General features: G+C 41.9%; 1 protein-coding gene across 1 annotated transcript in view; it reads right to left on the reverse strand.

Moving 5' to 3' along the window:
- UNC13C (unc-13 homolog C) overlaps positions 1-25648 on the reverse strand; it is a 536500-nt gene that overhangs the window by 502248 nt on the left and 8604 nt on the right. Inside the window, exon 3 of the mRNA XM_083183881.1 lies at positions 21981-25175. Coding sequence (XP_083040007.1) covers positions 21981-24978 — 2998 coding nt within the window. The 5' untranslated portion in view covers positions 24979-25175. The remainder of the gene's footprint in view (positions 1-21980; positions 25176-25648) is intronic.

A 25648-nucleotide genomic window follows, 5' to 3' on the forward strand; every position in this document is an offset into this window, starting at 1 on the left:
GAAAGAAACCTTGATGCGTCTGGCTCCATTCTGAAACTCCGTGAGTGTAGTACGCCATCCCTTATTAAAACACCATCTTGAATTAATTACAGAAAGATACCTTTATGTGCTTCCACCCACCATCTTGGATGTGAGTAGGGGTACGCCAACATAAATTCATTGTTTGAAGTATAACTTCGAAAAAACCTCTACAAAAGATACCTTGATGAGAGTTACCCCACCCAGTAACCAATGAGTGGGGGTACGCTTATCTATCCTTCCTGTCTAACCAATAGAAGGGGCCCTAATAACAAAAAGAAACCTTTATGGGATTACAACATATAATATCTATGTGAGTGGAGGTACGCTTTCGGAGCAGACTTCCTGTTAAATACATAACCAGGGACAAGCAAATTCCCCATAGACACCTGTGCAAAAAAAGAACACCCCAACTTCAAAGCACTTTTGAACTGAATCACTTTATTATTACATTTCACTTTTTTACACAATGTATGTTTTTTTTTCATTTTTATGACCACTTTGAGATACGTATGAAGAAAACGGATTTCGATACACTTACCTTTTATCCATTGAAATATACGGAAGGGAAGTACTCCTGATTTCTGTTTTTGTCCACATTGATTTGTCCACTATTTATTTTGTATTTTAGTTCTAGCGCTGTGTACTGTTTCTGGATCTTAAAACTTCTTTTCCATTCTTCCAATTCTAAGGACCTCTGGTGTAGGTCCTATTGAGTTCCAGTGACCATTCACAGCTGCTTTCAGCGCAAACTTTCAGTCACGCATAAAATTTGTTTTTCAATATTGTGTAATGGGAATTACGGTGTGTGGCATAATATGTAATGTGCATTACAGTGTGCATAATTCCCTGTCCCACAAAGACATGCCCTAAATTTTTGCAGCATGCACTGTTCCGTTTCCTTTAGTTTTTGGGTTGTTTTGCACTGTGGGGAACAATTTGAATTGGGGGGGGGGGGGGGTATTATGTGGCCCGCATTATTATTATCATGGGTATGTGGGAAATTTAAAGCTTGCAGGGGGGCGCCGAACACCCTTGCACCCACCCTGGCTGTGACATAGGAGTGTCTTTTCTTCAACAAGTACAGTAGATTTTACAAACTGCTCTGAGAGTCTTCTACAGTTATTTTAGGACACCCCTCTCAGATTTAGCAGCACAGGTCCGCACTTCTAGGTGCCACCTTCACAATCTTTCAGACATGATTTTTCAAAAGTAGGCAGGTATGATTAAATTGCATTTGGAATTAATTGCATAGGCATCACATTTATCATCATGCATAGTGTGCGGAGTTATAAGAAAATAAATATGACAGCAAATAGAATACCTCCCAACTTTTCAGCCAAGTGAAGAGGGACAGCTGTGCGCGCAGAGGGCGCATGCCTGAAATTAGGGGATGTGGCTTAGCAGCAAGGGGGTGTGGCCTACAAATTGCTTAATTCTCTCAAAGCCACGCCCCATTTCCGTCACTGTGGGGGGCCTGACCACAGCCCCCAGCCTCTCTGCTGCAGGAATAGCTGTTGTGCGCATAGCACACAGTTTATCCACCGGATGATAGGGGGGACTCCCAACTGCCCACCCCCCACGCGGTACACTGCCGGCCCCGGGCTGGACATGGGAACGTCCCCTAAAACGGGATGTTCCCTTAGAAAGCAACCCGAGGCAGTTCCAAGACTTGCACAAGTCATCCAGGTTTACCATCACCCCTGTCAGAGGAACCTAATTTCATCTATGGACTCTGTTTTGGGACTTACTGGCCACCTGGTGTCCATCTGCTGCTCCATTAGGAGATAATACACAGCGCTCACATTCATCGCTGGGGCATACACACTGGGCGGCTTTGAGCTGAAAGCCGCTCAAACATGCTGTTTTGAGCGGCTTTTAGCTCAAAGTCGCCCAGTGTGTATGAGCCATAACCCTAACCTTCCTATTTACTGGCAGGATGGGTCAGGATTCTGTGTGTGTCTGGACACCGCTCTCTGTCTTCTCCCTATCAGGATCCCCACTGCCGCGATTTTAATCTCATCCTAATTACACATATGCAATAGCCCCAATGCCAGGAGCTTTTAACAGGAATAATTGTATAGGAATGCGGGTATTATATTACCAGATATAAAAACTGCAGTATTATTATTGTATTACATATAGAAATAGGAATTTCCTTAATTAGGAGCAGTCAAGTGTTTTATTTTTAAATAATGTATTTTTTTTAATGTTACAACAGGCAATATACAGTAACTCAGGCAGCATGCAGATCAGGTCTAAAAGTCTTGCATGTCCCTGGTGGCTTGTTATGGGGTTTTGCAAGTCCTATGTTTTTAAAATGTGCATTATAATGAAAATTGTAAAAAAATATAAATATAAATATGCGGCTTAGCAAAAATGGCACTTTGGTAAATTTACCTCCAGTTCTATTCTTTCACATTAGCTCTGTCTTAGTTAGTACAGAGGCAATCTGGCCCTTATCACTTGGTGCCATCTATGCTACCTTTCATATAAACACATGCTGTAAATAAACGGTCAAAACTATGTGCTTCTGCTACAAGGCTAAACACACTGCTTATTGCATATTTGTACAATCCAATCAGGAATACTGAACATGATATACATATATGTAAACCCACCAATAGAAGCCTACTGTTCTAGATTGGGTGTGCAGTAGTTACCCAACTCTTCTCCATATGCAAAACAAGGCATGTGCAGAAATGGTTAGTGATAGCAGAGAGAGCTGGCACTGCCATTAGGCAGTTGCCTAGGGGCTCCAGAATCTGGGGAGCACCTCTGAGTCTGACTAACACAAAATTAAGGAGGACTATGAGAGAGGATTCCTTGTTGAACTTAATGCAAACAGCAGGTGTTGAACTTCTATAACGCCACCACCACCACCACACGTTCACCTAAAGGTTGCAAAGTCGGTACTGGTGTGTGGGTGGTGGTGAGAGCAGTAAACTGAAGTTTGGCTTATGGTGCCAAAAAACCTTGCACCGGCCCAGACAGCAGCAGCAAAAAAAATGTATATGGTTCTGCCTATGTTATACAGAAAATGTGAAGAAAGAAATACAGACATTATGCTACAACATATTAGTAAGACTGATGCATTTTACATGTTTGACACTGGCCTAAAGGGGTTGAGCATAAGAATGAATGATGCAAAAGGTCCTTTCCAGTCCATGCTCTTCTTTTAGTAAATTATTATCTATTGCTACAAGTGATTCTAGCAGTGGCACAGCAAGGGGACGCATTCCAGCTTGGCATGATCGTTTTACAAATCCTCTAATCCGCTGCAAATTAAAAACCTTCTAAGTACATATGGGATTTTTAATATGAACTCCCATCTTGATGCCACCAAGAAACAAAAAACAGCCACTGTAATTAGTATACCACAACCTACCTATTGTAGCATGATTTTTCTATATAAACAACCCTTTTTCAATTTTTCTCCAATAAATGACCAATAGAACGATTTTCCAACTTTCTCTGTAGATGTGATTTCACACATTTTGCACAAGATTTTGGGATTTTTTCCTTTTTTCAATTTTTCATCTTTTTTGACTTATGCAATTTTTCTTGACTTTTCTCATCAGAGTATGCTTTGATCAATATGCCATCAACAGTGATTATAAAATTTGGCCCACCCCTAGGCTACCCAACCCATAATCGCATCGAGACGCTTTGTGGCCCCTTTTTTCCCATATAAAGTTACCTCATTCTCGGGGTAACCACGGTGTCCCACCCTATTATATAGATAAATTATAAGAGTGTACTAGGACTGTCCACACTACACTAGATTATGTAGAATGGCAGATACCTGACATGTGTGACATTCCATACACAGTCTTTATTTTTTTTATATTATTTAATTTTTAATTTTGTAAATTCTTCCTTAAGTTCATCCCATATGATTACCCAATTGCCCTCCCCCTTCCTCCAAATGCCTGGACCCTGCTTGCACCATGCTATACATGGTGACATTCCACCACTTTCTCTTCCAACCTCACTGACATAACCCCTTTGTTTACATAGGTCACATGACTCTGCAACAGCCAATGGAAGGCTGTGGCTGGCTGCAGCATGTGATCACACCATGTGACTATACATGGTCCCGGTACTCGGTTTAAGTATCTCCTGCTTCATCCCTTGCCCTTGTGTGCCCCCCTGTTGGTAATACGGTCCGGTGGACTGCTGTAGCCTGCTGGCCACCGCAGATCACTATGATCACTATCACCACAGACCACAGTGCGGCCCTGCACTTCCGGGTTGACCCGGAAATGACACCGGCGGTGGGAGTGTACACTCCCCTACATACAGTAAGCAGGGCCCCAGAGAGCACTTCCCTGTCTTATTTCCATACCTCATACCTTGAATCCTTATGCACCTGTTGTCTCTTGTTGCTGCCTTGAGAAAGGTCCTAAGGGACCGAAACGTCGGCAGGCTTTACTGTGTACCATTGAACTTGGACATTTACCTTGATGACATAATTTAACACAAGTCTGGTGAGTGCTGTTTTCCCCCAGGGGACTATACTTTGTTGGTTTAGTAATATAGTGCTCAGAAAAAAATAAGGTTACATACAAATGTTATAATGTCACATGACTATTATACTTGTCTTTTCAACAACAAATATTTCATCAAACACACACACATTCTAAGTGTATATAATAGAAAAGATTGTTTGAAATAAGCCACTTTCTTTCTAAGCATAATACTGTAGCTAAACAATGTTCATGCTTTGGTAAAGAGAAGTGATGGCAACACAGATTTTGTATTAAAGGTCTGTCCCGGCTGGAGAGGTTTCAGTGCTGAAGAGGGCTGTAGATAGGTGGGGAGTAGCAGATAGCCTGTGCCAGGGGAGAGTGTAGGCTCCATTGGACAGATCCGAGCAGCATGATCACACAGCTCCGATAGTTGGCCGGTCACCAACATACACATACTGTATATGAGGAAATGGGTAGCTTCCACATAGGGATGTTCCTGCAGCACAGAGGTGACCATGGGATTGAGTGGCTGGATTTGAGATAGCACATGCAGTTTATCAGAATAAAGATCCTGCATAAACACTACACAATTAATGGGATGTTCATAGAATTATTGGCTGATCATTTGGATAATTGTAAAGAGTGACTTGTTCAAAACATTAAAAGCATAGGAGGAAACAATCCCTAAAAAAAATACAGCTGTCATATTCACTAAGGGAGGATTGGCTGCATCTGAAGGTTTAGAGCCGACATTGGCACCAGTTGCAAATGAGGGAAAAGGGCCTTGCTCATGAGAACTTGCAATGTATACAAGGAGGACAGACAGTAAGAAACACTGTGGAAAGAGGTTGTAATAGTCAAGAGATTACCAGTGAGTGTATGAGGGTCTTCATTGCCTCCAGCGTGAGAAAGAGTATGAAGCTGAATAGATTCTGAAGGTGGAAGAAACATGACTAGCAGAAGACCTGAATAAGGTATTTGAAGAGGAGGGCAAAACCTAGGATGGTTTTAGGACTAGCAGGATAGAACAGGTTGTGTTGTTATCAATAGTGATTTGCAGAGAGGAGAGGAGACTGGATGGTAGAAAGAAAGTGGCAACTGGAGGATTGAGTTAGGAAACAATGGGAGAAGTCAGTTGAGGAAAGTCATAGTCGGGATTCCAAAGGCTAACACTGGCATAAATATGGCAATGCCTAATGAGCAACCATTGATACAGGTTTAGAATGTTGTTCACCTGTCACATAGCATCAGGTAACCTGTAACTTGTAGTCAGACAATCCAGAAATGATACACAAATAATACACAAATGATCAGCAGGCAAGGATATAGCAAGCAAAATCCAAATTATAGACAGTATGTCAGATCCACAACAGGGCAATAGCAACAACCAGAGATGAGACAGAAACATAATCCATAGACATGTCAGGGTCAGTACATAGGCCAAGTGGGTACACCGAAATATAATATAAGAGCATATTTAATAGTAGCCAAAACAAAAGCCTGAGATCAGAAGTCGATGCTTCAATAAAATGCCTGTGGGGAGCAGGTTCACAGAACAACCCCCGAGCATGACCTCTTAAGCAAGATCTCACTAGAAATATTAGGGAATGTGGTTCCAATCACCAACAGGTGACATACAGTATTAGCATATGTGCCCCTGAATTCCATGGGGGGGACAACAGTCATTACTAATGTGCTGGGCCTGAACCATTTTTTCCTGTGTAGGAAGCCTGTGAATTCTAACCGTATGAAGCTACGTGTAATGATCAGCGTAAACCATTGCAGCTACGCAAATCTACGTAGTGTGCAGCCACATATCCAATCCCCTGCCATTTACACCTTCATATACTGTAGCACAATTAGCTATGCAGGCTCAAATAGCTCCATGTGTAAGGTGTGTAACTGTGAAGCGAGGGGTGCTAGGATCAAGTCTCAGTTTCGACTGCTGCGAAATGTGTGATTTAAAAAAAAAATGAATGTGGAATAAGATGACTGGTGTCCAAATCAGCTCTCTGAGGGGTAGATTTATTATAACAGCGCTAAACACGCCGCTATAACAGTTCCTGCTTCACATCATTAACGAGGCGAAGCAGGAGGGTAGACCGACAAGATGTATCAACATCTTGTCCGCCAAAGCGGGGGAGCACTAACTCCCCCCTCCGGCGATGTCCCCTCCTGGAGACAGCGCATCAGTTAATTCTGATGTGCTGTCTCCTTCCTCCCCGGCCGGCTCACTGCGCTACTCTCGCGAGATCCCCAGCGCAGCTCAGAGCCAGCAGCAGAGACAGCGCTGTCCCTGCTGTGGGCATAGGGCATCGCCGCCTGCAGCTGTCGAAGTCGATAGCTGCAGGCGGCGGAACGGTCAGCAATGCTGACCGTTCATAAATTAGGCAGGAGGCAGGCGCGCAGTACAAAATATGGGTACTTATGTATTATCTGGGCTGCCGATTTTTTGATTGTATGCCTTAACTTAAGGCATACAATCAGATGCGATGCGATATCGCATGCGATGCTATGACCCGATTTTTCCATAGGATTCAATGTTAAAATGGACGGAGTCCATTTTAACATGGAATTCAATGGGAAAAAGGGGTCCTTTTCATACCCCTACTATCCAAGTGGGCATGGAGTCGGATATAAACCTGTGGCGAGCGTAGCGAGCCACCAAGCCCGAAGCGTGGCGAGCAAAGCGAGCCCCGTGAGGGGACGGTATTCTATGTCCCCTCGCGGGGCTCGCTACACTCGCCACGCTTCCAACTCCATGCCCACTTGGATAGTAGGGGTATGAAAAGGACCCCTTTTCCCATTGAATTCCATGTTAAAATGGACTCAGTCCATTTTAACACTGATTCCTATGGAAAAATCGGGTCCATCGCATCGCATGCGATATGGTCGGATGCGATGCGATGGACCCGATTTCAAAATCAGCAGCCCAGTTAGTACATAAGTACCAAAATATGTACTATGCCTCCTACCCCACACCGCTGCACATTAGACACCCACTCAGCGGGTGTCATAGATCAGGGGAAGCACTATCCCCTGCCATAACGCACATGGATAGCGCATATTCCCCTGATCGCCCAGTAATAAATCTACCCCTGAGTGTTCTTTACTGCTAGGATGCCTGAAGTGAGACGAGGCGTCATAGCATGTGCTTGCTCTGGAATACATGGCTCGTTGAGCCCATGTAAACAACGTATGTTACGTCTGTACTAGGTCCCACAATCTGCAAGGCTATCATTAGATAGGGGTTAAAAAACACATGTAACAAACTAAAGGCCCCCATACACTATGCGATTTGGGCACAATTTCACCCGATTCGGATGAATCGGGCCGTGAAATCGGCCCAAATCGCACTTGCAGACACCCCATCCGATTCGCGGTCCCGTGCGCATCGGATCGGGGTCGGGAGGTCGGACGGGCTGCACATAAGATTTGCATAAGGTATATGAGGAAAAAACAACATTTTACCAATGGGACAAAGAACAGGACACCATGCACTAGTGATGTCAAAAGATAATTTTTATATTAGATAATGAGGAGTATCCGATTACCCCCAGTAAAACATTGGGAGCAAAAAATTGCTGTTTTTCGCAATTTTTCCGGATGTTTTCACAATGTTTTTTTTACCTGGCAATGCTATGGGCTGAAAACAGAGCTGCTTTCAAGGATTTTGCTTTGCCTGCCTGAGATAGGCAAAACAATTCCCTAATAAGCCAAGGTATTGCGCCGGTTTAACTGGGCTAATTAGATAATTAATTACTAGTGATCAGCCAATGACTTAAAACAGTTGAACACTGTAATTGCCTATCTTCATGAAAGGGTTAATAACCAAACTGTTGGGAGGTATGGGATAGTGGACATTGCATCACTTCCATACACTTGTTATTCAGTATAAGTCTCTGCAGCCATTGTTCAGCATGACTGCAGCTAATAAAGTCACACTTCTGTAGCTCTCCAGATTCCGGAGGCGATTTGCACACAAACCACTTTACAAAAACTAACAGTATTTCAGAATACAAAACATGCCTTCATTGCTATTTCGATGAACAGATCAGATGCAGCGTCTGGCACAGGGATTCTATCGCTTTGTCTACAGACACTGCATGTGATCAGTACCCACAAGGGATGTACATCCACGCTTAATGCCCAAAGCAGCACATCACAAGGGATAAATATCCCTAACCTAACCGAAACACAATCAACAAGAATATAAATAACATTAACTGCATCAATGCTTGATGATACCATTCATTTACTTTACAGACATATGTCCAGTCATCTTTTATTTTACCAAAACAGTGCAATTTTCTAATGACTTAGCACAATTTACAAAAAATGCACTCTCCCCTTGCATTCGGTCACAGCCTAGCCTCAGTAGTGCCCTGCAAATCCTGAGCAGGGCACTTCCATGAAAATGGGGACCAAGCCTAATATATAAAAGTCATCACAGGTACAAGATGTTGGTGTTATTAATCATTTGAAGTGATAATTTTGCTAACAGAGGAAAATCATTTTGATTTGTGACCTAGTACTTCGTATAAGAGCTCTTATAACTATTAGTGTTTACTGAATGAAAACAACATTATGCATTGAAATGCATATAAAGCAATAATAAAATGGAAATAAGCCATACATAATTATCTCTACATAATACGGTTCAATTATAATTTACAATAGTAAAGATAAGTCCAAACATTTTTGAGTTATTCAGATTGTATTATATTACCTCAATATTTTTTATTAAAGTTTTGAAATACAAACTCATCTTTAAAATGAGATCGTCCTAACATTTTTTTTTTTTTCAGAATGTAATTTTAGGTTACAGAATCAGATTACAAATGTGTCTCATACATCTAGACTCATCATACCATTTAAAATTCTATACAGGAGTAAGTTGACAGTTTCATACTTTTATTTGCCTTTTTACCAAAAATTGCATCTTAGGCATAATGCAATGTAACTAGGATGCACCTAGAATGCTGATTAATTTGGTATGTGCAGATGGAGCGCCTCTCAGCCAGTGCCGAGGCTCGCCAGATTTCCCCCGCTGGCGACATGGCACTCCATCTGACTGGGATGCGCAAGCGTACCACACGCACGTGCGTCCCAGTTGCCGGGCGGCAGGGGATGCAAACCCTGCCTGTCTCTGCTTCAGGGAGACGGACAGGGTTAGGGGGGGAGCAGGGAAGTGTGGGGGGGTGTCGGGGACCAGCAGAGGGCTCCGGTTGAATGCGGTGCGTGCGGGTTCCCTTCCGGCGACTGGTTGGGGCTGGCGGCTGGCGATCTGACCGCCGGCCCTGAGATGAAAGAGGTGGACTCCATCTCTAACACCTGTATATCAGTGTGCATTGAAGCAAACATTTAGTAAAATATGCCATGAATGGTGATTTCTTTATTGACTTTGAATATAATCGGATTTAACTTACGCAAGATACAGTTGAACAAAAGCTATTTTAAGAACAGTATATGGGGTTACGGCAGGCTTTTTGTTCACATTAGTGGTGGCAGTAATATGAGGAACAGAGTTTATCACTTTAAAAAGGTTATTCCATTACTGGTGGAATGACCCAATAGGGGCCTTTTGGTACTTCTGGCCATTACATACCAGAGTAATACTGTTAAATTATGGTGTCAAGACCGAAAAACAATTGGTTGTGCTTGTAACTACTACAATCCTGTGTTTATCTTCAAAGAGAAGGAAATCATGACAGCCGTAAACATAAAAGTTTGATCAAAAAATAAACTGATTCCTGATGCTTTCACTTGGCTAGACGCACACACATTTCTAGCGCTGACAACAATTGTTTTGCTGTTTTTCATTTAAGTATGGCTTTGTCATACCTCCCGAAAGGGGCATGGTCACGAGAAAAGGGGGTGTTGATTCTAGGCGATGACCACAATTGCGTGGCCATGCCCCCTGTAACTCTGTCTCTGGGAACAAATTAGAATCAAAGTAGCAACAATAATGTAGACTCCAAATTGCCCCCTCCCCCATTGCAGGACACTGCCAGCCTCAGGTGGAACACAGAAAGTCCACCCCCCCCCCTCACAAAAAAAAATGGGATTGTGCCACAAGAAATCGGGACAGTTTGGAGTTATGACTTTATTGCTGCTTGTTTAATAGGTAGAGCCATAATTACCTACCCTTCCAGAATGGCCAGGAGGCTTCCCGAAAAATGGATGGCTCTCCCGTCCCCCTGTAAAGGTGTGCAATTCTCATGCCTTACCCGGAGGCCCCTGCCACCCCCCATCTTGGTCGCCCACAATAGAGTACAAGTGGGCGATCCAAGGGGAACCTAATGATGTGATTTGCGCTGAATCATGTAATCTTAGATCTGTCTCATGCAAGGTTTTCGACACTGTCTGGTGGGACAAAGCCACAATGATGCAATTGTTGAGCCATGCCCTCTGGCCAGCTGACCTTTCTGCTTGACCATGCCACCTACGTTTCTGCCACTCTGCCTCCTCCAAGAAGAAGTATCAGCAAAGTAGGAAAGGATGGGTAGAGCTGAGCATTGCCATTTGATGGTTTTGGATTTCCATGATGCATATTAGTGTATTAACCCCATTGCAGGAGCCACTTGCACCTGTAGTTTGCAAAATGTATCAGCCATAATGCTAAAAAAGGCTGCAGTCACAAAGCAAAACACTACGTTTCATTAAATCCAAGCATGCTTTACTTTGTTGGGATGTCATCTCTAATGACATACTAATATTCTACCATTTTTGTATTCTAATGGAATCCAACCATTTTTTCCCAATAGGTGGCTTTGGTATACTGCTAGTTTTTTTAATCAGTATGGCAAGAAATGCATCAGCTTCCCATGATATCAATGAACTCAGTGGTAAAATAGCATGAACAGGCTATTTTAATGTAAATGCGTTCCCATTTTTTAAAACTGTGATTCATCTGCCATTATTTATAATTCCCACTCCAGGCCATATCTATACATTGTATAAAATGTCATCTAATTAATTGTGTAGAATGCTGTAGGCAAAAATCAAATAATTATTAAATATTTCGCTAGCTTAGCAGTTATCTAGCCCGAATTATGTTTTAACGTAAGTATATACACACGTTATCCATAAGCTTTAATTGCTATTTCAAAGTAACTTTTAGAAATGGCACAATACTACACATTCAAAACACCCAGGGGCTCATTTATTAATAAGTTTTAGCTATTTAATACTCATTCCATATGATAAATGGTGCTCCGGCTAATCAGCTCCCAATTGTCATTTTTTTTAAACATGACAGTTGGGGGTCAATTGGCAGGTGAAACTTGTTGATAAATGTGTCTCTTAGTGATTTGATATTTCACTGCAAGTTTTTACAAATAAGAGAGGCAGTGGACAATAAGTAAATCACCAGAATATAGTAACATTTCCCCACAGGCTAAGTACTGTACATTAAGTAGGTTGTTAGCAATTATGATTAATTCCATTGAATGTAAAACAACCCCCACTAATGCGGTTTCTAAGCTTTTTCTATATAGTATATAAACATGTCACTCCCTATTTGCATCAGATGAAGCAGGACATCATGCATTTAAAAGGTCTACTGTATTTTGCAGTACGTCAATTAGTTAGCATTTTGCTGTGCATAGTATATGTATATTTTTGTATGCTTTTAGGTCCACAGAGAACTTCTCATAATGCTAACAAGCTTTTATAATCCTTTCAGCCTGTTGCCCAAGCACATGCCTCCTCACAATCTATGGAAAAGATTTGGCTGCTGGGAGCGGAGACCCATGCAGTATCCTAAATATACACGGGTATATAATTTAACACCAATTGGGACATAGTAAACAATAGCAGCCATGTCACAGAAATATTGATGATTTTACAGTTACTGTGACCATATAAAAGTTTTGTTAAAAACTTAAAAGCACAGATTTGTGTTCCTACATTATTTTGCTTAGCTTTAATAAAAATGGAATAAAGTTTAATTAAAGATTGAATGTTTTTAGCATGTTATCCAGAGATGTACGGGTATCATGATGACTACCCCATGCACTGCCTACTAGAAGGGATATTCACATTGATTTTTTGCCTGATTTGACGTTTTTGGGTGAATTTAGCAAAGCAAAAACAAGACGTACAGTATTTATTGGAGTTAACTCTTACTGTCATAAGCAATAAGCATAAGCAATAGGATTTATCACACCATCCTAGTCATGCTCCTAAGGGTACAGATAAATTCTAAAGTGCTTTCGTTGTAAGCACAAGAGGATGAGAGACTAGACTTATCTGGCAATACACTTATGTGACTTCTTGGTGTGAGAAGTCGCATAACATTTCCCTTGAACTGCATGGCAGCTTCCCAGACGGCATGATCGCATGTGATATATCGCATTGGGTCCTTTTGCATGCTATCGCAGCAAGTGCTGCCAAAGACTGTCTGACCCGACATATCCTACATGCAGCATCTTGCAATCTAGCGGCTCCGATCCGATGTGCATGGGACCGAAAACTGGACTGAATCTAAAACTCATGCGACTTGCCCGATTTCACCCAATATCTTGGCCCGATGCGTATTCTAACGGAATGGGATCATTCGTCAGACTGCATTTAGGTCTGCAGTCATTAGGTCGACCCCACTAGGTCGACTGGCAGGAAGGTCGACCTGACTTAAGGTCGACATGGGCCAAGGTCGACATGACATAAGGTCGAATTTGCATAAAGGTCGACATGAGGAAGGTCGACTGGTCATAAGGTCGACATGGGTTTTTCACTGTTTTTTGATCCGAATGTCGACACAGTCGACATGGACACAGTTGGCAATGAGAATCGGACCCTCGCATCGCTCGCTTCGCTCGCAATGCTTCGGGCACGGTGCCTCACTGCGCTCGGCACACTATTTTATTCTCCCACCACGCCCTAGTGGATGGTAGGGCATGAAATACCGCCTGTCGGCACATGTCGGCTCAAAGAACAGTGAAAAACCCATGTCGACCTTATGACCAGTCGACCTTCCTCATGTCGACCTTTATGCAAATTCGACCTTAAGTCATGTCGACCTTAAGTCAGGTCGACCTTCCTGCCAGTCGACCTAGTGGGGTCGACCTAATGACTGTAGACCTAAGTTCATTCTAATAGATGACCGCTTCCCATTCTAACCACCCTGCTGTCTTCACTAAGTAATGGAAACAAAGAATACTCTATTTTCCTTTGGGGAAATGCAGATTGGTTATAGTGGAGGGGGGTTCTAAAGGAACCATCTGCCTATGATTTCTGTGAACTGCAGCGTATAGGATACAGAGCTACTGTAATCATTAGATTATTATCTTTTTCTGAATGTTTCTGCCACATAAATACCAAGGTAAAACGTAAATAAAAAGCCTCATTCATTCATTCCATAGGGTTTGATTCCGTTACAGTAATCAAATTTATTAGCATCTGCTGGTAAAGATCAATAGTGTATGAATGGATGCTGAAGGACTTGTTATTTTAGAATCTCTGTTTTAAAAACATTCATTGGAAATTTTAGACAATATAGCAGTCACTTTGAATCACCTATATTTCCATGAGGCCAAGATCAATAACGGCAAATTAATAAAAAGCCAGTCATGGTAATAACCCCAAACCCCATTGAATTATTTACAAATACATAAAAAATATGTTAATGAGCACTATAATTGGATTTAAAGGGATGAAAGTATAAAACTCTGGCTGACTACAGTATCTCTGGAATGGAGGAATCAGTATTGGTCAGTTGCCAGCAGCAACTGTATGTCTTAAATGACAGTAGCAATAAATTATTAAGGAAGAGGGGCAATGCTGATGACTGTAACACAGGTATATTTACATGGGACAGTGGGGCATGAATGCAAGGGTGATTAAGAGTGATAAGTATCCAGCCAATCAGCACTGTATTTTTTTAAAACTCTTTATTACCCTTGCATGTATCTCTTTTTGGGGCAGATGTATGAACTAGTGTTAAGTCCTCTGTCCCCTTGTTAACTGGGGCAGGGGCGGATTGGCCATTAAACTTACCGGGAAGTTTCCCGGGAGGCCGGCCACCCCTGAGGCCAAAGGCTGCAGGTGCAGAGTCAGGCTGGGCCGCGGGGCAGGGTGACAGTTGCTGCCCGGGCCAGACCTATTTCCAGCAATTTAGGCCGGCCCCTGCACACTGCCGCCATACCGTGTGTTCCTGTGTGCAGGAACACACAATACATATACTGTCTGCAGGTTCCACTTCCGCCTCCGCTCCGCCTCCCGCAGCATGACCGCCGGCGCCGAGCAGCAGAGCAGAGTCGGACCAGCAGGAGGGACCATGGAACCTGGAGCATCTGAGATGGCTGGGGGCTGCATCATAAGCAGCAGGCCTGCCAGCAGTTAGGACGGAACCCTTCCTGCAAACTGAGGCCCGCCCGGCTGATAGAGGTCACCACCCGGGGTAGGTAGTGTCAGCGTTAATGCGCGCGGGGGGGGGGGGATTCTGTGTATAATATGGAGTTGCAGTGCCATGCTAAGGTTTAAGTGGGGGTAGTTGGTGTTACTAATTGAGTATGGAACCGCACTGGGGTTATGTTTTATTGTTTGGGAGGGGGGGGGGGGGTTGTATATGTGTATGGAGCTGGAGGAGGTGTGTCCATGTATATATGATTGGGATTGGATGGATATAAGAGAGGCAGTGTATGTATGCATATATGTATGAGCGTGGTGGTGGTGTATGTATATATGAGACCAGCAGCGTATGTATGCATGTATGTATAAAAATGGTGGTGTGAGCAGCAGGGTGTATGTATGTATGAGAGCGGCAGGGTGTATGTATGTATTAGAGTGATGGTGCATGTATGTATGAGAGTGATAGTGTATGTATGTAACTATAAAAAGTGCCGGAGTATGTATGTACATATGTACAGTGTGAGAGTGATGGTGCGTGTACGTATGAGAGTGTCTGTGCATGTACTGTATGTATGAGAGCGGCAGGGTGTTTGTATGTATGTATGAGAGTGCCAGAGTATGTGTGATAGTGTATGTAACTATGAAAGTGCCGGAGTATGTATGTACAGTATGAGAGTGATGGTGCGTGTATGTATGAGAGCATCAGGGTGTATGTATGTATGTATGTATGTATGTATGTATGAGAGTGCCAGAGTATTATGAGAGTGATAGTGTATGTATGTAACTATGAAAGTGCCGGAGTATGTATGTACCGTGTGAGAGTGATGGTGTTACTGTATGTATGTACAGTGTGAGAGTGATGGTGCGTGTATGTATGAGAGTGTCTGTGCATGTACTGTATGTATGAGAGCGGCAGGGTGTATGTATGTATGAGAGTGCCGGAGTATGTACCTACCCAATACCCAGCACAGCACCCCTCCTGTGTATTCAACTCCACCTTTTGCACATCAGGAAGATGAGGAGGAGCCATATACAGCCAGAGGCAGAGCAGAGCTGCACCCCATCCAGCCCCCCCCCCCCCCCCCAAAAAGTAAGATACAATTTAAACAGTCTACACACACACTGGTCCGTGTGTGGGAGAGGTGTCTGGGACACACCAGTGGGAAGGATGTGGAAGGTGATGGAGAGCAGGAGCATATTGGGTGCCACATCCAAAGCATCCACGGGGCAGCCATTGTTCAGGGAGCGAATTAGGGGTCCCATTCCTGCTCAGGGTGCTTTATAGGGATCTGCTCTCTGCATCCTCGCAGCTTTGGTAGGAAACATGGGGGGGGGGGGGGGGGGGGGAGTAGCAGAGGGGATGTGTTAAGGACCACTAATTATGCAGGGACAGCATGGGGCAGATCTGTAGAAGTGCGGGTGTCACAATGGGGTATCTCTCCCTTCCTGGGTCGGTGCTTCAGGGAGTCTCTCACCTTCCTCCTGCATGGAGCAGTCTCTCTCACTGCTTGTGTGTCTTGGCGTTGGACTCTGGTTGTGTGGGTCACAGCATTGCTAGTTTTATCTGAGGCTCTCTCTGAGCGGCGCTTTCCACTGCACTGCCCCTCCTCCTCCACAACATGGACCATGCTGCCAATAATCAATAATGGTGTGCTGCATAATATGGAATGGGCACTATGGTGTGCGGTATCATGTGTACTGGGCATCACAGTGTGTGAATGTGTAATGGGCACAATGGGCACTACAGTGTATAATGGGCTTTAAATTTGAAGTAAAGAAAGCAAGCCACAATGTGGGTTTTTTGTGTGTGTTTGGGGGGCCCAACCCATATTTTTGAACCGGGGCCCACAACTCGCTTGTTTCGCCTCTGGAGGGGTCAGTGCAGTGGACAGCGCTGCTGCATGCGGCGTGGGCGGCCGCTTATCAGCGATGGCTGGGCAGGGGACTCATTTTGATTTTATATAACCTACAGTACATGGCCTGAAGAGGAGGCAGGACAGTAGCCACTTGGAGAGATTTAATACAGGATTATGGTGTGTGCATCAGCGTAAGGGAGGGATGCAATGAATGGGAACAGGGTATGCATGCATGTATGTATGTATGAGAGTGACGGTGTATGTATGTATGTATGAGAGTGGCGGTGTTGTATGTAAGACAGTGGTGTATGTGTGAGATTGGTGTATGTACAGTATGAGAGTGGCGGTGTATGTGTATGTATGTATGTATGTATGTATGTATGTATGTAAGAGTGGCGGAGTATGTATGAGAGCGATGTATGTTTTAATACAGGATTACGGTGTGTGCACTAGGGTGAGGGAGGGATGAATGGGAACAATGTATGCATGTACTGTATGTACAAGAGTGGCAGTGTTTTATGTAAGACAGCGGTGTATGTATGAGATTGGTGTTTGTAGTAGAACGGTGTATGTATGTATGTATGTATGTATGAGAGTGGCGGTGTATGTATGTATGAGAGTGGCGGAGTATGTATGTATGAGAGTGGCGGTGTATGTATGTATGAGAGTGGCGGTGTATGTATGTATGTATGAGAGTGGCGGTGTATGTATGTATGTATGAGAGTGGCGGTGTATGTATGTATGTATGTATGAGAGTGGCGGTGTATGTATGTATGAGAGTGGCGGAGTATGTATGTATGAGAGTGGCGGTGTATGTATGTATGAGAGTGGCGGTGTATGTATGTATGTATGAGAGTGGCGGTGTATGTATGTATGTATGAGAGTGGCGGTGTATGTATGTATGTATGAGAGTGGCGGTGTATGTATGTATGAGAGTGGCGGAGTATGTATGTATGAGAGTGGCGGTGTATGTATGTATGAGAGTGGCGGTGTATGTATGTATGTATGAGAGTGGCGGTGTATGTATGTATGTATGTATGTATGAGAGTGGCGGTGTATGTATGTATGAGAGTGGCGGTGTATGTATGTATGTATGTATGTATGAGAGTGGCGGTGTATGTATGTATGAGAGTGGCAGAGTATGTATGAGAGCGATGTATGTTTTAATACAGGATTACGGTTAAAGAAAAGTCTGCAGTAAATTGCTTTGTGGGCTAGAATTAAAATCATAGGTAACACTAACAACGGTTCTTGTACGTAGTGTAGTCGTTAGTTGGGGGGGCCAGGGGCCCGGCACCAGCAAGCCTGGCAGGCCATTGTTGCTTGTGGTATGCTATGTAATGGGAGTGTGACGTATAATGGGCTATACGGTGTGAATTTTTGGCGCGCGCCTGCGGCGCGCACTATCCCTGTTTTACGAATAGTTGAAAAGCCCTGACATGATGTGGAATGGGCATTACAGTGTGTGGCATTAGTTTTGCCTGTCAACAATGTATCTAAGTATAGTGATATAATAATTCCGACTACTATTATGTTGGCTCCACCCTTTATTGATTTGTTGCCGCTCACATGAGGCCACTTTCAGAAATTTTCCAGGGCCACTTTTAGTCCCCAATCCGCCCCTGACTGGGGGGAATAACTGTTTTTAAAATGTATTAATAGCGCACCTCACGCGCACTAGGGACAGCCCGCTGAGTAATGCTCGGCAGAGCTGTCCCCTGCAATCCCCCAGCAATTAGCGGTGAAGGCGATGTATGACCAGCCTTCTAGGTATACAGCGCCCATTAATCCACCCCAGCCACTTCGCCAGCTCAGGGCTAGCATTTTCCCATCCCCACTGCAGGGACAACGGTAGCCCTGCTGCTGGTTCTGGGCTGCTCTCGAGATAATAGCAAGATCTCGCGCATACCCAAAGAGACGGCCGGTGAGAGAGGTTTTTTTTAATACAATGCACTTGGGCAGCACTGCGGGGGCGCTGATAAGGAGAGCCGTGGGCACTGGACATAACGGCTCTCCTTATTGGCAAATACTGGTTAATGATTAATACATTTGCCCGCTTTGCATTGCCCGCTGCTCCTCATTATGCAGGAGAAGGAGACCCAATATTTTACAATCGTTATGGGCATCTGCCCCATATTGAGAAAAAAAACATACATACAGTATCAACTATCCATTCATGGTCTGAATTAGCATTCAGTTATAAAAATTGAACCAAAGTAAAACAAAGTAATATAAAACATATGTTCAACCAGTAACATTATAATATATCCAGCACAAGGAAAATGCATCAATCTATAAAAAGGGGGAGAAAAATGTCCCAGAAGGTTAAAGAGACATTCTCACACCCATAAACCATGCTATCAAGACCAACTATAATGAAGGGGTGATTTTATGATAAAAGAGGGAGTCTGAATTGCAGCCAAACACTTATAACGCTAAAATGGGAGACAACCCTTGGCCATTAAGTTAATTACATTGTACCAATTAGCCGGTCCAATAGCTTGTCAAATAAAGTTCTTTACATGGGGAGGTAATGTGACTAATGAAAATAAAAGTTGCAACCCTATTTTTTACATCTAAGGAGCATTCTACCCAGTCCATTTGGTAAGGATGAGTTAAGTGGAGAAAAAGTAATGTCAGGGGGATTGGCTCTTTATTGATCCACTGCAATAAAATTATTTTCTTTAATGCAGCTGCAACTCTTACTGAAAATAGTCTGAAAACATCTGTTCAGGAAATGGAAGTATAAGGGGCATAAATCGTATAAAGCCCATTCGGTACTTATGTAATATCTGGGCGCCCGATTTTTGCATTGCATCGCATGCAATATAGTGGCATACAATTCATGCGATGCGATTTTTCATTGTAAAGACCCGATTTTTAATTGTACAGTCACCCATGGGTGATTTCATACCCCCACTATCCAACTACGCATGGAGTTGATCTTATATAGTGTGGCGAGCCTGAATCGTGGCGAGCGCATGCAGAATACATGTAAAGTAATCCGCGCGCGCTCGCCACACTATATAAAATCAACTCCATGCGTAGTTGGATAGTGGGGGTATGAAATCACCCATGGTTGACTATACAATTAAAAATCGGGTCTTTACAATGAAAAATCGCATCGCATCGCATGCCTTAAGTAGTGGCATGCAATGAAAAAATCGGGCGCCCAGATAATACATAAGTACCGCCCATTCTACATCTTGGGTGAAGGAGATACTATACAGAGGTCTCTTTCTTATAGTATATAGATCTATACAAACAACTAAAACTCCTGCACAATTGGGTCCAATGGCTCCAGATTCAAACACACATAGTTATATAAGAGACATCAGTTAAAAATCTACATTTAGCATAGCATGCCCTATGGAGAAACCTAAACACTTAGCTGTACATTTACTAAGATGGGAGTTCTATTGAAGATGGGATGTTGCCCATAGCAACCAATCAGATTCTGTCTATTATCTTCTAGAATGTGCCTGACGAATAAGAAGTCAAATTTGATTGTTTGCTATGGACAACATTTCATCTTCAATAGCACTCCCATCTTAGCAAATGTACCCCTTGGTGTAAAATAACAAAATAGTTGTTGGCTCAGATATACACAGGATTAGATGATGATTGTTAAGTCCAGCCACAGAAAGACATTGTGCTATTCAGCAAGGCTGCTCTTTACCACAGAAAGATCTAATTTCTGTCTAGTGTACAAACAATAGGTTTTGAAAATGGGGGGAGCAAGGGAGCGCATTTAACCCCCCAATCGTTTGAGAGGTATTAATCAATTCACTGGGTTGTGGGGTGCTGTCTAAGGCTACCACAGGCAGCATATCTGAATTCTCTGGTCAAAGATAATTTCCTTTCCGGATAGATAGATAGATAGATAGATAGATAGATAGATAGATAGATAGATAGATAGATAGATAGATGCCCCAAACTGAAAATGTTCTGGTGCTCATGAACAAAAACAAAAGGAATTATCTATAGGACAGGTTCTGGTCACAGATGTTACATGGGGAGAGTACCTGATTAACATAATTGCAAATGTGAAAGTACGAGAACAAAGGGAAGAACAAATGAGGGAATTTTTCCCTCAATTGGGATTGGGTCAGAATGGAAGTGATACTGAAATTGACAAAACATAAACCCCAGAAATGCCAGGACCACATAAAGCTATCTTATTATCTATATTATTCTTTTGAAAATTAGGATTTAGAACATTCGGTACAGTAAAAAGAAAGGCACAGGGAGATGGGGCCTTCGTCTAAGCGTCCACCAAGCATGGCAACACATAGAATGTAAACAGTTATTTTTTAGCGTGGATGAGAAAGTTTAGGGAGACATACAGTACGTTATAGCTAAACCAAATTAATGTGAGGACAGTAACATATAATTAAAAAATTTAAATAAACTTCGATTTTAACTTTATATTTTTATTGCTTTTATTGCCAAGGTTATCTAATAGAAATAGGTTGCCAATCAAACTAATGTGCTTTTTAATTGATATACCCTATAGATCAAATTACTTGTTGAAAATTACAGTATAACTGTGAACATGTAGCAAATATTCTGTCAAGGTGACAACTGTCAACTGCTAGGCTTGATCTTAGCCCTAATTAATTATATTTCACACACACATCTTATTTAAAACCAATATGTGTTATAATCTTGCACAGAGAATGTTATCATTGTGACTATGTTAGAAAATTCAGGCAAAGCTAATCAACACTAATGATTTTCAGTCATAATGTGATCAGAAAAATAATACATTCATATAAATTTACCATTTTCAGAAATGACATAAGAGAAGAAATCTAATATGGAATGACCTCACGGCAGGTGTTTTTTTAAAGATTTTTGTACTACAGCCACACTTCCGTATTCTTAGCTTGAAAATGTAATGCGGTATTGATTTTAATGGTCTGTAGACAAAAATAATAAATATAACATCTAAAAAGTGGAGCCACAGAGACTGTAATAGAGACCCTAGAGAATAATTTTGTTATGGATATTTTTTGCTACAATAACATTTTTTCTGAATATTTTCAAGATATTTGAATATTTACAAATTGCAGCAACCCATTAAGTGGTATCATAATTATGGCATCAAAAATTGTTTTAATAGCCTTGCGGCTACAATCATTTAATCATAAAAATTTTGTACACAAAATAAATATTTTGTCTATCATTATAGAATGTACAAAATCTAATTTTCAATAATCTACTATTTGATTCAGCATGTAAATACAAAAATACATTGGAAATATATAATGTTAAGTACCTCCTGAAAGGATTCTTTCTTCAAGGTAAGCCATTTCTTTCTTGTATGCTTTGAATGCAGCCTCCTTGAAGCTTGGGCGGATATGTTTTTTCTTTGGAACCTCGATGAGTATCTCCGGTACATTTTTGTTTTCATCATCATTCTCTGCCATGTCGTAAATGATTTCACATTCAGGTTGTAACATATCCTCAGGAGCCAAGTCGTCAAAAGGAGAATCATATTCATCCATTTGTAGGTTGGCAAACTCTACATCATATGAACTATTTTCATACTCTTGGTAGTCTTCCATCTGCTCAAAATTTTCATTTGTGTTTGTTCTGTTTTCAAGTTTTGCAAGAACTTGTTCCATAACTTCTACATAATCAGCTCCATTGTCATTATCAGCTGCAGACTCACTATAATTAATTCCATCATCAGCCTTGTAATAGTAAGGTTCGGTGTACACATCAGAATCTAGGGTTGTGCTAGATTCATTAGCAGTAGACTGGGATAAAGTCCGAAATCTGCCCATAAATGAAGACCCACTTTCATCGTTGCCACTTAAACTCTGAGTGCTTTTATTCCACACCACTTCCAAGGCTGATTTAGCACGCTGAAGAGTAGATCCAAACTTGGGGAAGCTAAAAGTTTTATCAGAAAGATCAATGCTAAGACGGCTATGCCACGATTTTGGTGGTGCATCCTCAGAGTCATCACTTTGCAATTCGCTCTGACTGCGGTACATCATAGGCATTCTTGTTTGGTTCTGATAAAGTTCATTGGCATTTGTTTCGCTATAGGAATCATATTCACTAGTCCACTGATTTTGTGCTACTTGGCATATTTCAGGGCAGGATGGAGAATTGGTATCTAGTGTGTAACTGTAGTTTTCTGTATTATATGGAAGTTCTGTACTTTGGCACTTTTCATAATTGCTTTCATGAATTTCAGCCTGTTGATCTGTAGGACCATTGACATTATAGGCAAAAACCTGTTGTGTACATGCATCAAGACCAGAGTCTGTACCTTGTTCTAAATGGTGCCATTCTTTCCAGGGCGACAGATCGCCATGCAAAGAAAGCTGAGAATCACTATAGTGACTTCGATCTCCAGAAGCACAAAGTATTCCATTGCTGACACCACTGTCAACTGTTTCAGTGTTCTCAATTTCATTTTCCTCAGGATAAGGCTCTGCATCATTACTGTAAGCTTGCTCTTGTGAGTTCACACACCAGTTTGATGAGTTGTCCTCTGGTCTTCTTTGCCACAGCTCACGGTCAGAAGACGACAATAGAGAACTTCCATTGGTTCTAATAAAATACTGGTTCTCAGAAAAATCTTCTGAATAGGACTGGCATAACTTTGAAAAATCTGATTCTGAGCGACTAAGTTTTGGTGTGGAAAAATCTGTTTGTGAATGCCACAAGGGAGTTGAATCGCTATAATAGATTTTGTTTTTTTCCAAGTTATCAGAACCTGGTGACTGAAAATTAAGATCTCCATAATCTTCTTTGCTTTTATATGTGGACTCACTCAATGTTTTGTGAGACTTTCGATTATGTGATGATTGCCCACTTCTTTTGTTTCCACTTGATTTCACATGGACGTCAGATTTAGAGACCATTGCATAACTATTCCTATTTATGTCAGATTCTATGTCTTTATCACTGTCATCATGAGATTCCCACTCATCGTGATTAATCTTTGGCTCCATGGCAGAAAATTTCATATCCATACTCTCATATGTTTGAGAAGAAGGTAATGCCTTTTCTTTTTTAACTTTCAATTCATGCGAAAGTATATCTGTAGACACCCCAATTCCAGTTCCCTTTAGTTTATAACATTTTTTTAAAACTAGATCTCTATCTTGTTGTGTACCAAAGTATACAAGAATTTGTCTAGGCTTTGCATTTGGACAGTCTCTGTGTTGACCGATCCTGTGTGCAAGTTCAATTTTCATGCTGTTTTGTGCATCCAAGAATCCCATTTTTTCTATTAAAATTCTGTAAACAACATTTTCACAAACTTCACCTTTTTCTTCAGGCACATTTAAAAACCTAAGACAGACCTTATTACCCTGGCGGCCTATCTGTTTAATATAATCATGGATATCTCTTGTTTCTCTTCTTGACTGTACAAATCCTGATCGTAACTGTTCAATTTCACTTTGCACAACCTCAACGCTGCTTGAAATTTCATCAATTGATTGCTTTAGAGAATTGACATGTCCTCTTAGCTCAGTAAGTTCAGTTTCAATTTGGCTTATGCCTTGCAGTTCTTTAAAGATCATTTCCATGACATCATGCGTTTGACTAATGCAACCGGTTGAGCTAAAGGCAGGTTCCAGAGTATTGGTTTTTTGCTGACGGACTGTTCTGTCTAAAGACTTGCTCCGTAACCCCCATGTTTTTTTCCATGTGCTCACTTCAGAATCTGAAGACACACACTCTTGACTCTTCTTCCACTTTCTAAGTTTGCGCAAAGCACCCATTTTTAGGCTGTGTAATGTACGCTCTCCATCCGAGCTTCCATCAGATGGAGCCAGGCTGTTCATGCTTTTTCTGTTGCGTCTCACTGGCATGGTGTGTGATGCGTATTCCTTGGTTGTACTACCAGCCCTTGTTTCACTTAATGATTCAGAACATGAACTATCAAGAGAAGATATTTCTTGAAGTGCATCCTCATTATTATTGCCAACTAGAATAGGATTTTTTTGAAGCCCATTTGCAATTGCTACTCTATAACTGAATGTTGGAGAAAGTGAGAATTCCTTCTTCACAGTACCTTCTTCAGTTGATAAATTGCAGGAAGAAGAACACTTGGCAATTTTTTTGACTGTGCTTTTTATGCTCGTTGAAATATTTGGATTCTTGGATAGGCCAAATTGGGAAATTTCCTGATCCTTTTTGCTTGGACTTTCTTTCTTTTTTGTAGGATTCCCCAATTTCTTTGTAAACATTCCTTTGCAAATCTTATATATGTGAGAGAAGATTAGGCTCTTCAATAGGGCAGAAACCATCAGGGGAACTTTATATTAACCTAACTGCACGAAAAATATAATGATGGCTCCTGAGAAATATTTGTATGTCCACAACACATACATACAGCTGTGTAGCAGAACCGAACACACGTGTACTTGCGTTACAACTCAAGTCCTAATGGCAGGACCACATAAGCTCAAATGGCCACTCTGCTCCTCATGACATCTGGATGTTTCTGTAATGAAGGAATTTTAGTATCATTGCTAGGCACAGTAAACTGATGAGTAGTGAATGATTAAGGCATACTGCAGACATAGCATGCAGGACAGATATCTTTATAATGCACAATGTACAGGTCTGTTGGTAATTCATGCAGTAAGGTCTGATAGCATGGCAAGTTTTGGATCAATCCCCAGTCTCAACAATTTCCTTGAAAAGTAACAATTAGCCATATCCAATAGATTATTTTTGCAATAGGATCCTAATTTACACTTTAAAAGCCAAAATGAGTGATTTGTTTCCATTAACATTCCAAGATTTAGACTTAATGAATCACTGACTGATTGTGTTTTCTGTAAGGGGTATACTACTCGCAACCAGTGGCGGCTCCAAAGGTTGGGCTGCAGCACAGTCCAAAATTCAAAAAGGGGACCAACACCAACTATAGGCCCATACCCACTGGGCGATTTTAAGCTGAAAGCCACTCAA

This window comes from Crinia signifera, chromosome 4 (assembly GCF_055691185.1).
Source record: "Crinia signifera chromosome 4, ASM5569118v1, whole genome shotgun sequence".
Classification (NCBI taxonomy): Eukaryota; Metazoa; Chordata; class Amphibia; order Anura; family Myobatrachidae; genus Crinia; species Crinia signifera.